Genomic DNA, 15,679 nt, shown 5'->3' on the forward strand with positions numbered 1-15,679 from the left:
ATATCTTGAACATTGTCTACTGAGTTGTTTGATCCAGTTGAGGAAAATTATATATAAAAGATATTGGGCAAAAAAATCAAATGAATTCCCATCATTTGAATTTTCGTCAGATGGATGTGGGACCCTCGATGTGAGCGTTGAAGTTGGATGGGTTGGCAGACGTGACCGTCAAAATCCTGAGGGATGTGGTGGTCAAAGTCCCAAAGGAGTTTATTTAACTGGTCTGGCCTCAAGCTAGCCCATAGAGGAAGATTGGGAAAGATTAACCTAACCCCTCAAGGAGAGAGGAGAAGTAAGTTAGGATGCAATTCCTAGACTTCCCGTCGAACACTTAAAAAAATCACTCGGACAACCCCTAGATAGGTTCTCTTGAAAAGCCAGAGCGAACACTGCCCCTGTAAGGTTCCGAGAGGATGCTCTCCATCGATTGACTGTGGAGTCAGTAACCTTGACTTTTCTCCTCTAATTCGACTAGACTCTCTGGCTTATTGGGTCTGCGATCCTTAAGGTTTGACTAAGCTTATTTACTGAACAAATGGTAACTACTAGATGGGTTGAATCGTCAAAAGTCAGCTCAATTACACTAATACTTAGTCACTTAATTATAGTCGATCGGACCTTTTTGAAATAGAGGTCCGATCGGATAAGAGAAAGTGATAAAGCCATTGATGAAATATCACTAGAGCATATTAGGGCCCTTAAAGCCCCCAAAAGGCCCATTGTCATTGACCCAATAACTCTTTTAACGCCATGTGTTACTATTATTAGGGAATATTCTCTTTACAGCCTGTATAATAGATGCTTCCATTTCACCATCTACATGCATAATCGACCAGTACGATTTAATTAGGAAAGGTGCTAGGATTCAATATGGTTGGCTTTATTTTAGTAACATATCTTGATATTCATGCTAAGAGAAACAACACTATATAAGGAGTCCCTTCTTCCCACACAAGTAAGTTCTTCCATTGCTCCTCATTGTCTTCCATTATTGTTCTTGAATCGCTATTGCTGAGCTTCCCCATTTGACTTGTGACTACGTCGGGACCCCTTCCTAGCCCATCTATTAACTTTTTCTCTCCCTTTGCTCTCTTTAATGTGGCGGGGTTGTTCGTGGCATGGAACTCCTTCCAGTTGACGTTCTCTCGCGGTCAGTAGGTAAGACACATCACTAGCTATCCATCTTCACTGACTATAGACAGAAACAAACTAGTTTCTACAATTGTAGAAGTTGACATCTAACTTCTATAATATGTAGATGTTAACATCTAGCTTTTACAATTGTTTCTAAAGCTGGATGCTAGCTTCTACTATTGTAAAAGCTATAATAATAATTTTATATCATTTTAATTTTGCTTGAGTCATAACTTAGTTAACATAACATTTCAACGAGCAAAATAAATTTTTAAGACTCCATAACACTTATTACATTTCAAATGAATATTATTTGGTACATACTAATTTCGACCCCAATGACTTTATATTATTTAAATTTTATTTTTTAGAGTGATCTAATCATAATAAAATATGTAAAAGCTAGAATGTAGTTTCTACACTATAGAGTAACTCTCCGCTAACTTCTACACTTTACAACCATACTTAATTCAGAGATATTTTTAAGATACACTCTTGAGTTAAAAAAAAATGCTAATATGATGTTTCTATTAAATTAGGGTGTCATTTTGATTTTTGCTTAAAGATATTTTAGATAGGAAATTATATATAAGATATTATTTTAATATTTTTTTAAAGAAAATGAAGAACTTTTTTATGACAATAATAACAAGAGGTGAATTTTCAATTTTTTCCTTTATATTTTGTTGTGGTATACGATGTAATGATGTACAAGTATTACAATTATATGTATTACAAATGATTTTTGGTATGTATTTATTAAAATTAAATATATTTGTTATATATAACGGATCAGGATCCGGTAACAAATCGGCGACCGCTTTAAAAGGTCCGGCGAGAAGGATGCTCGCGAACGACGTTCGATGGCGTTCTCTTTACGCTTGCTCCTCGCCCTTCTCCTCTCTTGCAGTCTCCTCCTTCCGACCTCGCTGGCCGATGAAACCTTCGACGTCCGCCGCCATCTCTCCACCGTCACCAGGTCCCTACTCTCTGGCCGGAATCGAAGCCTAATTTCATCATTTATTGCCTTTTAATGTAGATGTTTTCAGAATCGTTTGATTCACCATCCGATGTGTGACATTTCAATCAATGGAATCTTCATAGGATGATAAGATCGAGTAACATTTCCTGATCTATTGAACCATAGAAATCAATCCCCAAACACCTAATATTCAGTAAGGAAATAGCTAAAATCGTCATTCATGAGTGGTTAAGGTAACTGGAAATTTGTTGTATCTTTAGGTATGAATCTCAAAATCTGAATTCATTCGAAAGTGCATGCATGATCCATGAGACTACAATAACTATCTTCTAAGATGGCTACCGCAACTTTATTATACAACGTGGATCTGATTTGCAAAGGGCAGTCATACTTCGACTACTTCTAGATTTCCTTGTACTATTTCATTGCCCTTGTCCCCATTCGTTAGAAACTATGAACTCTTAAAAGTCAGGAAAACTATCAGATTTTGGAATTGCAAATAACGTGAGATGTGGACTGTAGTATTTATTTTGTCAAGGACTTTTTCTAGTGATTCAATATCCCTGTTATGTCCTTAAGTTTGTGCAGATGCATATGAACGGACCAGAAATGATCAAGTCAGTGGCTTTGCAAGAACTCAGACAACTAGGATTAGTTTATCTTTTAATGCTAATTAAAAAATTTCTAATTGCAGATATGAGATTGCAAGAGAGGCTAGTGTTGTGGATGCTTCATCCTCTGCTATACCTGATGGATGTGAACCAGTCCACTTGAATCTTGTGGTAATGTTATGCATAAGTTGGCTTTATGTTATTGTAAATTCTCTTTAGCATCAGAAATGGTCGGGTGTTTTGCTAGTTAAATTAGAAATACTACCTCCATAATTTCTAATAAAACAGGTTTAACGCCTGCCAAAGTAGGCTTCTATTATGTCCTATTCTTGTAGCAAGAGTTAGAATAAATAAATGTGAATGGTTCATATTCCCAATGTACGTACAATAACCATGTTCCATTGTCAAAGTACAATGTTTCACTAGATATGCATGGTCCGTTGCTGACTTGTTCAGTAGGACATCATGAGTAGATAGATATTGGCTCCAAGGATTGCAATTAGATCAGATAAGATTGTAGAATCTGCAAATTGAAAAGTATTGTACTCTTTAATGAGATAACCATTGCATTACATGGGTATATGCAGATTCATTGTAAAATCTTAAACCTAAAAGTACTACTGACCTGAATTGACTACATCTAATATCTAGTTAACCCAACATCTTCAACAATCCACTTCAAGATGCAACAAAAAGTCATAAACATTTATACTATCTATCTTCAGTTTGTTACATGAACTAAAAATATCAATTAAAGCATGATCATAATGAATTGAAAATATAATATTCACATGCAAACAAAATAAATCTTAAGAAGTCAATGAAGCATGCAACCTTCAATCAACAAAGCCTTGGAAATAATTGATTGATCTTGTAGCAATGATCCTTTCAACCTAAGATCAATAGATATCCAACAATGCCATTGACCTCAAATCAACACTGATGAAAAGAAAGGGAAGAGAAAGCATAGAGAGAGATATGAGTAATTAATCTTTCAAGTGAGCTTCTTCTTGAAGTGACAATTATATCAACATATTAACTGATAGAAAAAGAAATACACTATAGGGTGTTAGAGAAAAGATAGATAACATAGCCACTAACAAATTGAGAATGTGACATTTTCTCTATTTGGGTTTTCACTAGAGGCAAGTAGCAAAGTTCAACCAATTGGTAACATGAAAATAAGACATTATTTATCTATTCAGCTCTTCACAAGATTTTAAGCGGTCCACATATATCACATAAATAGGATAGAATAGGACTTTTTTGAAGGAAGAACAACATAAAAGGTTGGCTGGAATTTGTGGATGGAAGAGGAAGACATGCCTACATAATCCTCACAACATGACCAAAAGAAGGTGAGTGTAGACAGTAGAAGAATAGATGTGGAGGAGTTGAAAGTAGACATACAAGATATATCTAATGGAACGAAATGCACAAGAAGTAGATTTCGATCACAATGGACAAAATTTGCAATAGGAAAATACTTCCTCGGATGAGTGATGATGGGAGGTAGAGTTACATTCTTGATGAGCCAAACGAGACAAGAAGAGTTTGGCACACTTCCCAAACCATGAGAACTATGCAACATCTCACACATCCTTGCAAGCTTTTTTACAATCGCTAACCCCAACTCATCTACACTATAATGAGTGAAGTAGAAGTTGATGTGCACCATGAGAACAATACAACATCACATTTATCCCTAAAATCTTTCTTACAATCACTAACCCCCCAACTCATCTACACTTGAATGAGTGCAGTAGGAGTTGATGTGTGGATTTCTAATGCCTAAGCTTGCTCCTTAGGTTTTCCATGAGATGGCATTGTAATTTAAAGATGGCCACATCCATTTCAAGGATTTCCAACTGAAACTACATATGAAACAATGGCATTATGATCATGTGGAGGAGGGATTGAGGCTTAGATTTCTTGGGAAGATGGTGACAATAACATCCCTTCGAGAGGCCTATATCTTTTGGAAAAATCCCAATCTTTAAAGCTTGGCTCTAGGATGATGTAGAATTTAGGGAAAGGTAAATACTATGTCGCGTAATGAAATAATCATGTACATGGGTATACATAGACTCATGAAAAATCCTAAACATATCAATGTGGGACTAAACCCACTACACTTGATATCTAATTAACCCAGTATTTTCAACAAGGCTGAAACCAGTTGGCTATTTCTGCTTAAGTGATTCGAGTGTTGTAGATGAATATGCCACCCAAAATGACACCATGTTTAACAAAGAGGTCAAAGCCAGTGCCATATGTATTCAATTCTTTTGGATCTTTCCTTTAATGTAAAACTTCTAATTCTAGTTTTCTATTTTCCATTATTTGTTTCTTCCTCATTGCAATACAGGTTCTCTAATTGCAGTATCTGGCATATGCATCTGTTGTGGGAAAGGATGTATATCTCTGACTTGTTGAAGTTATTGTTACTTTGTAAATGTGATAACTTGTAAAAGTTTAAAACGGTTAAATAATTTTTTGGTGGCTAATTCATCATAATAAGTTGATCTTTCTTGTAGGGAATTAAACCATCATGTAGTATGTTAGGAAATGTTCATTGTACAACCTTATCCAAATATTGTCTAAGGGATCTCAAAAAAAAAACTTTTTTCTCGATAAATTTTTAGCATTGAATATTATTGAAAAATATAACATGCTATTTGTTGAGAATTGAAGCTTTTTAAGTTGAAATTAGCATTTTGCTTGATATTTGTAATCAATAGGCAAGGCATGGAACCCGTTCGCCTACCAAGAAGCGAATAAAAGAGTTGGACGGATTGGCAATTCGTTTGGAAGCCCTTGTCACTGATGCTAAGCAAATACTAGAAGAGGATGTTTTGCAGAAAATTCCAACCTGGTTATGGGGATGGCAATCTCCATGGAAAGGTCGAGGGAAAGGCGGAGAACTAATTAGCAAGGGCGAAGTTGAACTGTATCAGCTAGGAGTTCGTATAAGAGATAGATTTCCAACACTTTTTGGAGAAGAGTATCATCCTGATACCTACCACATAAGAGCAACCCAGGTTATCTATTTATTCACTTTGTATCATCTTCCTGACTCACATGATGCTCCATTTCCTGTTTTAATATTACAAAAGCATGTGTTAAGGGTGGTGATAAGTCTGTTGATTATTCATAAATTGTGATATCTAGTTATGGTGTTTCATCTTCTAGAAAACATCAACCATAAAGTGGCTTTTTCATGTATTTAAATTGATACATTTTTCTTATGTTCTCATCATTTCACATTAACCAATCACATTCATGATAAACCTCCTTGGTATATGCAACTAATATTGTTTGTATGAAAATGTAATTAGATTAAAATTGAAGCTTGAAATATGGAAGAAAAAAACCCTTAGAAACTAAAGATTTTAAGATAAGTAGAACAAAAAAATTGCATATAAAATTTAGTTTTAGTAAAAAGAAATAAATCAATAAAATAGTGAAGATTGATGTATCTGAAATTCTTATGAATGAATTTTAGATATCTTGAATATATTATTCAAGAAGTAGGAAATATTGAAGAAGATATCATTAATAGGTTAAAGAGTGAGAAAGCCAAATTGAAAGGAACTTCTAGAGCCTTGTATGATTATCTTGTTTCTCTTTTCTGGCTAAAAGGAACTTTTAGAAGACTGTTGTATGGACTGCTCTACTATAAGCATTGGGCTATTAGGAAGCAAAGTTAATCTAGTAAGATAAAGATACTAAAGTGGATGTATAGAGTTACTAAGAATAAAATAAAAAATAAAATATTTGAAAGCAATTAGGTGCAGTTTCACTAGATGATAAAATGAGAAAATAGATTATAATTTATTATCAAAGCTGATCAATATATTTGATAACTAGAAGTGCTAAATCTATTGGAATTGAAGTTGTAAATGGTAGAAGGAGACCAAAAAATATTAATGAATTCAAAAAAAAATTATTTAATGAATTTTAATATTATTAGTAACATATCTTTGCATACAACGAGGGATAAGATTCATGCAACCAACTAAAAATAGTTATCACCAATACAGTTTGATGATGAAGGTTTAAACGATAACATTTAGATGGTGGCAAAAGGCGAATACGCTCGCCTCCAGCGTCCCCGCCAATCCGTTCTAGGGCCAACATAGATGTATAGGTTAATAGTGAAGTGTTTTTCCCATCCTCAAATTAACTTAACAAAATGGAGATTAACATAAGAAAACTGGTATTACAAAGGTGTGGTACACCATTGAAAAGGTTTAACATGTACTCTACATAATATTTGTACAACTTCTAAGTAGGATAGGCTGAATCACTATTCATCTGGCCAACACTTCAATGAGATGCATTAGTAGTCATCCAAAGCAAAAATATGTTGGTTAAAATTCTGTCCTCAAAATTTTTACAACTATAGAGAGAGACTGTAATAATAGTTCAAGAGTTTGCAAAAATATGTTGGTTAAAATTCTGTTCTTAAAAAAAAAAATCCTTTAAATTTTAATAAGATTTCCACTCCCTTGATTAAAGCAATGGATGTGTTGAAGAGGTTATTAGCAAATTCCTTAAGAACAAGTTAAATTAGTAAAAATAAATAGCTTTAGGCTCATGTAGAAGGTAATCCATAAGTTTCCTTAACTACAGAATAAGTTCAAACGAGTGTTGAAATCTCGTTTCAAGTAGGCGTTTTAGTTCTCAATTGGAATATGATGTTACGGGGCCTTGGTAGGCATGCCAATGTTTGGTGCCGAAGACACCAAGGAGGAAGAATGAATCGAGGTGGAGAAGAGACAGTATCAAATCCTAGCCCTTGTCGTGGTCGCTTCATGTCACTTGTGGAAGCCTTGTGCTAAAGCTCTGATGTTGTCACGGTTGTCGTAGCAATCACATACCTTTCTAAAGTGTTGCTTGTGGGTTCTAATGTTGTTGTGGCCATCGCCATCATCATAGAACCCTAATGTGATAGCTCTGATGTTGTTGCAATGGTAATAGTGGTTGTGTTGGTTTTTACGTCTCAAACAATTTCACTTGATAGTCAGTAGGCACAAAGAAGTTTTTAGCCCGCGTGCAGATTGGCATGGAATGAATGTTTAAGCATTGGATTCAAATGCGCATGTTTTATACTATATGTTATATGGAGTTATTGGTTCGGTTCTTATGAACACCATTCGTCTGAGTGGAACAATGTTGTTCAACAAATGAGACAAGTTTATGACTTCCTATTTTGAATCTAACTTCCTATTTCAATGCCATGATAGAATTTTTTTACTGCTTTCCGACAATTTGGCATAGATTTATCCAACTTGTATTTTATCATGACCTGTATGACTGTTGATTCTTGTAAAGTATGTTTTGTTATATTCTGTTCAATTTGACAAATTTCCCTAATGAATCAGGTCCCTCGAGCATCAGCTAGTGCTGTGGCATTTGGCATGGGGATGTTTTCTGGGAAAGGCAGCCTAGGACCTGGGCAACATCGGGCCTTTTCTATTGTCAGTGAGAGTCGAGCTAGTGATTTGCATCTACGGTTTTATGATACTTGCGAAACATACAAGGTGCAATAGATCTCACTGCATCTATTGTCATGTATAAAACAATTAATTTGCTCTAAGAAGAAACCATGTGTCATGTTAAATCTCTACAAGCTATAACTAGGACATGTGATGATATCATTAAAATTCTCTCTCGGTTGCAAATAGATTTGGATGAAATGCATTATAAGGTACTCACATAGCACAACTAACATTTAGTTTTTTAGATGGTGATGATGGCCTTGTCACTAGATGGATTGTTGATCTTTGTTTTCTAGCTCGTTTTCATATCATGAACCTTCCTTTTCCTACTAATGGTAGCATAACTTCACTAGTTCAGTAAATAGCCTTTCAAGCTTACTTTCTTGTTATCTCTTTTCAGTTAGATCTCAGTTTCATTGTCAACAATTGACTGAGAACTATCTATATGTTTGCATGCATATTAATTTATGTTCGTTTGCATGAGCACGAATAGAACCATATAAAACTACAGATATTATCTGCTTCTATGCACAAACAGGCTCCTGATAGTGATATAGCTCTTTTTGCTGCATTCTGTATGCAGGTTTTATGAGTTTTTGGTCAAATTGGCAAATAAACAATTCAAATTTTTTTTACAGATGAATAAGATACATTTATCAGTTCGAATAGTATATTCGTAATTACCGTATTATTTAATATCCTCATAATGATTTTGAAATAAATGCAAGTGCCATTTTTTCCCCCTTCTGTTTGTTGTTTAACATGTGATCCATGTTATAGTACATGTGACAAACAGCAAGTTTGTAGGGTTCCTTGATTCATGTGTTGTGAGGCATAAGTTTCTCATGCTCTTTCTTTTCAGAAATATAGGAAAAATAAGGAGCCTGAAGTTGAAAAGATGAAGGAACCTGTTATAGATCAGATTGTTTCTTCATTGATCAGTCGCTATCACTTAAATTTTACAAATCAGGATGTTAAATCCCTCTGGTTTCTCTGTAAGCAGGTAATAGATGTTCATTGTTGTTAGCTATTGTCAGATGCTTCAAGTTTCTCATCATATTAGTTGATGTTCCTGTTTGACTTGCAGGAAGCATCTCTACTGGACATAACCAATCAAGCTTGCAGCCTTTTTAATCCTTCAGAGGTATGCCCTATTTGGTTACTAGGTAGTGAAGTTGATCTGAGTTGTTGAAAAACAAAGTGGAGTTTTGTTTCATGTGATAGTATTCTCGTAGATATACAGGTTATGAAGTATGACAGCTTATTGAAAAGATAGAGGGCCAAGGTTTTCAGTTAGTGCTGTTGAATCTTGAAATAGAATGAGGTTTCATTAGGGTGGCAAATTTGAGAGGAGAAAGAATTATTAGAAGGTTGAGTAGGATAGAGGAAGGATGGGCTGTGGTTTTCACAGGGATGGAGATTCAAAATACTAATACATTGTGGTACTAGTGTGTAGTTGGCCAATGCCAACTTTGGTGAATCCTATATATCCTTTCACATTCAAACATTTAGTAGTTAGACCTACTTTAGTAGGCTACAAATAGTGAGGACAAAAACATTTTGATATTCATCCTTTGAATTTATCATATGCTTTCTAGATGACTGGGAATGCTAATTTATTCTGAAAAGAGAATTTCTCAATTATCATTATGATGATCATATTTTTGCAGTTGCCATAATTGCTTTCTAAACGACTGAGAATGCTAATTTTTTTCCAAAAAGTGAATTTTAAAGTAGATTTTCTCAGATCTAGCTGAATCAGTGACCAATAACTCAAGTAATCAATATTTCTATACTAGCAGAAGTATGCCCAGGAGATTGTAATTCATGGGTAATTAATTATATGTGTTTCTTTTGGATTTGTTAAACATGGGAAAGAAATATTGTATTGCATTAGTGTGGCAATACTTTTGATCTAGACGAAAAGATATAGGGGACAATGCTTATTGATGACTCCATGCTCACATGAGATCTAGTGAGCAGTAGAGGATGCAGTGATTGGATTGTCTAGGTGGTGCTGATGTGGTGATGTGATTATGAGCAGAGGGAGATCTTATTTGTAGCAACAATAGATTGAGCAAACTTGAGGATGAGAAGAGAAGAGCAAGGAGGAAGAATACATTATAGTTGAGTCATGTGCACCATCATTGTATGTGTCTTTAGATATGTGCTGAAACAAAGGCCTTTATCACATGCATCATATTCAAAAGCATTCTACCATCTTATGTCTTTTGTTGAGGAACTATTTGATTGTTATTTGCTTGCATAGAATTTGTAGATCTACTAGATCATCTGGATCTCAATCATTCTTTCATTGTTGTTCAGTCATATAGTTATTTTAGTGCATGATTGCAGGTACTAATATACTTTTTACATGATCAGGTTTCTTTACTTGAGTGGACAGATGACTTGGAGGTATTTATGCTAAAGGGTTATGGTGAATCTGTTAATTATCGCATGGGATTACCACTGCTTGAAGATGTTGTTCAGTCAATGGAGAAAACAATCAATTCTGAAAAAGGTAATATAAACTTAAATCGTAATCCTTCTATTTTACTGAAGCTATATATTTTCATCTTTAATATGATGACAAAGCATATTTTTTTCATAGAGAATTAACTCACTAGCAAGATTAATGTGCATCACTATGTTGGATGTCTGGATCCTAACTAGTACGTAGACATTTCAGTTTCATTTCCCCTTCAGGATTGCGGGTAATGCATGGGCCTGTGGTGTAGGCTACAGAATTGATTGTAAATATATTTGATCAAGAAAATAAAAATTCTGAAAGAAGGAAATTATAATGTACCAAGTCTATTACATTCATTGTGACTTTAATTTTACAATTAGGAAGATCTTGTTTGCTGTTCAACCCTGACTAAGGTGCAAATTTATTAAATATTAAAATAATTGACATAGATTCAAACTTTTGATTTAATATCAGATTCAAACTTTTGATTTAATCATTTTTTGCCATCTCGCCTGTGTTGCCCTAGGGGCAAGGGTGACTAACATGGTGATTCACATTGGTTCAACAATGAGAATTCTTTAATTGCAGGCTTGCAGTGAGCAAGCCAGATGCTTGAAATCCTATCTTTTCCTTCATTGATTACTTGGTCTGTTGGCCACTTGTTCCAATGTTCTTGCCTCTTATCATTTCAATTTCTAAATGTTGGTCACTTCTTAATTCATTCACCAGAATTAGCAACTTGTTTCTGTAAAACATGGGTCAGGTATTGGACACTTTTGACCTATAATCTCCCTTGTTCTCACTTCATCTTTAATTATGTTTCCGCCTTTTCATAGTGCTTTGTCAGTTTTGGTGCCTCTTCAATGGCGATCCATCATCAAAGTTCGCTAATGATGTTAAAACTCTTTAGAGAGGTATCCAATCTAACAAGAATGTTGAGGGAGTCTTAGAGTCTCAGGTAAATGAAGATTCAAATTTCCTACTATGAAAAACTCCATGAATATATTTGTATTCTTGGAAACTCCAAGAAGTCTAAAATATCTTTTCATGACCATTTCCTTCTCCTCTATTTACCTTCTCCAAAAATTGAGAGAAAAAAAGAAATCAGCAAGACAACTAGCCATCTGACAACTAGAAAAAAAAATGATAAACCTAGTTAGTCTCATTGACTATCCCGGAGGTGACCGGCCCGGTTCCATGGAAGTTTCCCACCGGCTACCAAGAGTTTGCTTTCTCCATATTACCATGAAAATTTTAAAACACTTGCAGTTATATGTTTTATTCTGTGATGCTTCAACATCAATATATATTTGGGTTCAACAATTCATCTCTTGACGATATTTAATTGTCGTACTTACTCAACCTTGCTCAATCGGAAAAAGCTATGTTATCCTTAGACATACTAGAACCTCCAGTTCCTAGTGTAGTTTGCAAGAAATTAAATATTTTTTTGTTATTGCATATACTTGACTCACATAGTATTCTTGTTAACTAGATCACTCACTACTTTGATCAGTAAACAAAATTGTGGTATCCAGTTTACAATAGCAATTACCAAATATGATATGGAAGTCAAGCTAAGGCAAGTGTCCATATCTATTATTAGAAATGGTAGGGAGCCAACTGATCCCGTCTCTAGAAAAGTTATTCCGGTGTCACATGAAAATAAGTCATTTTCCCAACATGTTAGGGGAGAAAATGCAGCCTGATTTTTAGAAGACTGAGGCCATTAGATAAGCCATATGTGTGTTTACTAGATGAAAGTAATGTGGATAAAAGGCCATCCTAGCACCCTATCAGATCCTACATGGTATTGCCATGTGGCATCTCAATAGTGGCTGGCACACTTGTCTAGAGTCTATAAATGTAACCTTTCTTGGCAAAACAAGGTTATCTTGCATAATGACTTTTCAGAGCCATATCAATTTCTTGAAATCTTTCTACATTTAAGAAAGGATTTGAGAGAGCAAAAACCTGTCATGAAATGGCAGGAGGAACTACACCACCACCCCTCCCCCCAACCCACTTTTTGAAGTGAGCAAAAGAAAGGTTGCTTCCTTTTCATGCCCAGCTATGAACTTATGTTGAAGTCCCTAAATCTTTCTTCTTTTTTTTTCATGACATGTATATATTTGCTTCACATCCATTGTGGTTCTTCTACTAGGCTCATCTTTGAGATGTTGAATTCTTTTTTGTGATTCCATGATGCCACCTGCTATTTGTTTTACATGATAACGTAGACATTTTTTCAACATTTAACTAACTAATTTATCTTTTAATTGATTTCCAGAAATGGCTTCTGGGTCTCCTGAGAAGGCAAGACTACGCTTTGCACATGCAGAAACAGTTGTTCCTTTCACATGTTTGCTTGGACTATTTCTTGAAGAATCTGGTGAAGTTTTTATATCTGATTTTACTTTTTAAATTTATGTAAATCTCCATCCTTGCACACAAAAGTAATGCATATTGTCCATTTTCCAGAGTTTAAGCAAATTCAGAGGGAGCAACCATTAAGCCTTCCTCCATTGCCACCCAGCATAAGAAATTGGAAGGGCAGTATGATAGCACCTTTTGCTGGGAACAATATGTTGGCCTTGTACAAGTGTTCAGGCAATACTTCTAAGAATATAGTGTCCTCTGGAGACCAAAGAGCTGAGTACTTTGTGCGAGTCTTCCACAATGAAATTGCTGTTCCTTTGCCTGTAAGAAATACCTTAATCCTTTCCTTCATAACAAAAAAATAAAACAAATAAACGTCATATATAGTGACACATTTTCCTTGCAGGGTTGTGGCCAGAAAGATTTTTGTCAGTTTAAGGATTTCAAGGTATGACTTAAAGATTATTTTCTACTATCTCTTGCTGCAAGCATCCTTCATTTGTTCTTTTATGGTGTTGAAACTATGCTCCGATACCCTCTTGTCTATTTTCTTTTAATCACGTCGGTACCATATGTGCAGGAAAAAATTGTCAATCCTCATCTGGTGCATGATTTCAATTCTGTTTGCACCATTAAGATGAAGTTGCCAGAATCGGAGTCCCAGCCGCAAAAGCCTTGTTCATTCATGTGCAAATTGTCAAACTTACTAGGTAGAAAAACAACCAAACCAGTCAATGAGTCCCAGAAAAACGAATTGTGACCTTTCTGGATACTTATGGATCTTTGCAGGCAAGGGACTTTCATCATTCACTTGATCGAAGGAGATTTGGTTGCCCACAAAGGTTGGCTTCTTCGTGCCTTCAGTTTGTAGCATCAGTTAGATTGTGAAATTTGATTTGGCTAATTTGTTGTTTCAGAGTGGAAGCACGTGACCGCTGGCTAAAATTCTGTTTTAACTCTAATTTAGCTCTACGAGAACAATTTCATGTCTTGTACCAGCTGAGAATATACCGTTGATCCATCCCCACAATGTGTTTGATCCAACTCCACATTTATCTGGGAGCTGGTACGGCACTTTTGGCCTTGATATCTCAACTTGCACCCTTACAATAACCTAGTTACTCTTGGACTAGTGTCTTGTTATATCCCGTCTAAAAGAACCAATGTTATCACCATTATATTTTTAGTTTTGTCAAATGAGAACCTGATGAATATTTATATAATCAGATTCGCATGATTCAAATGTACTTCAACTGATTGTGCTTTCAGTAAGCTTTTGTGACGGTGGTCAGACGTAAAATTATTTTCAATTTTTAACATTCATCAGCTTTGATGGCTGTATCATCTTCAATTTGCTATCGTACTTTGCCCTTGATTTCTTTTCGAATTTTTTTTTCTTCATCCAAAAAAATAAAATAAAATAAAATAAAATGATAATCTCACCTCATTGACTATCTCTGGGGTGATCGGTCTCATGAAAATTTTTCACCGGTCATTAGGGTAAATCGGGAAGCGCACGCGGTGGTCAGTTCAGAAGTTCAACATCCTTTGATTACTCCTTTCATTTGGAGAAAAAATTTCTACAAATATGTCGTAGTTGGGGTTCGAACTGCGGGTGCTTAGGAGACAATTTGAATGTCCTACTGCGGCATCATGACTTCAGGGATTTTTTTTTTGTCTGTAAGGTGAAATTTGTCATCGTAGTGGCCTTTTCATGGCCGTCCATACAATTAGGAAGGAGTAAATTAGAAAATTAAAATTAATCATCAAATAAGAGGATAAGTTTTTAGATTTTATCAGGATTGGACCTAACTTAGCTATATCCGGAGGCTTCTTCTTCTTCTTAGAAGCTTCTAATGGTAGAGAGTTACTTTGAGAAATTTGATGACAAAAATCTTACGTGGGACATAATTGATCTACTTTGTAATCAAATGGCCCTATTGATTGTACAAATGTTTTGTAATGCATTTGGGTGAAATCGTCATTTTAACGGCTTTTCACGACGGTACACATTTTGGAAGGGATGAATCATGGCGAAGGGGGGAGGTATTTAACCTAGCGCAGTCTTTTGCAGGGAGAAAGTCAGACAACCTTATACATGAATGTATTATAGGATTCAAATTTAACGACTTTTCATGATGGTACACATTTTAGAAGGGATAAATCATGGCGAAGGGGGGAGGTATTTACCCTAGCGCGGTCTTTTGCAGGGAGAAAGTCAGACACAGTCCTGTGTGTTATACATGTGGCAAAAATGCGATTCGCTCGCCCCTGCCAACCCGTCCCTAGGTCAATACGGAGGAGGTAAATCACGGGTGACTAGGTTATGCTCGGTTACGTCGAGTTTCGACCCCAAGACCTCATGTGGTAACACCCCATGTCTTAACCATCGCACCGTCCCGAGGAGACGTCCTGTGTGTTATACATGAATGTATTATAGGATTCAAATTAAAACAAAACTATGTTAACGTTGGGGTTTAATGTGTTTTACGGATGTCTGCTATTTAGACCAAGAAATAAAATTCTATATAAAGTTCTTCAGAGATAGATACCCATCCAATTCTTTCGTACTTGAAATTGGATCTCTGCAAACACTAGT

At 35.4% G+C, this 15,679-nt stretch overlaps 1 protein-coding gene across 2 annotated transcripts; it reads left to right on the forward strand.

The window, feature by feature from the left end:
* Positions 1-1,955: 1,955 nt before the first annotated feature.
* LOC122045218 (multiple inositol polyphosphate phosphatase 1-like) lies at positions 1,956-14,333 on the forward strand. Of its 2 annotated transcripts, XM_042605342.1 has the most exons (13): positions 1,956-2,113; positions 2,811-2,898; positions 5,469-5,768; positions 8,115-8,273; positions 9,094-9,234; positions 9,319-9,375; positions 10,614-10,752; positions 12,992-13,093; positions 13,183-13,403; positions 13,487-13,528; positions 13,661-13,790; positions 13,870-13,922; positions 13,998-14,333. In XM_042605342.1, the coding sequence occupies exons 1-12, from the start codon at positions 1,998-2,000 to the stop codon at positions 13,893-13,895; spliced, it is 1,521 nt and encodes a 506-aa protein (XP_042461276.1). In that variant the 5' UTR covers positions 1,956-1,997; the 3' UTR covers positions 13,896-13,922; positions 13,998-14,333. The 2 variants fall into 2 exon arrangements, 1 of the variants encoding a protein (XP_042461276.1); XR_006129946.1 differs by having other exon boundaries at positions 13,661-13,922.
* Positions 14,334-15,679: the final 1,346 nt, after the last annotated feature.

This window comes from Zingiber officinale, chromosome 2B, assembly GCF_018446385.1.
Source record: "Zingiber officinale cultivar Zhangliang chromosome 2B, Zo_v1.1, whole genome shotgun sequence".
Classification (NCBI taxonomy): Eukaryota; Viridiplantae; Streptophyta; class Magnoliopsida; order Zingiberales; family Zingiberaceae; genus Zingiber; species Zingiber officinale.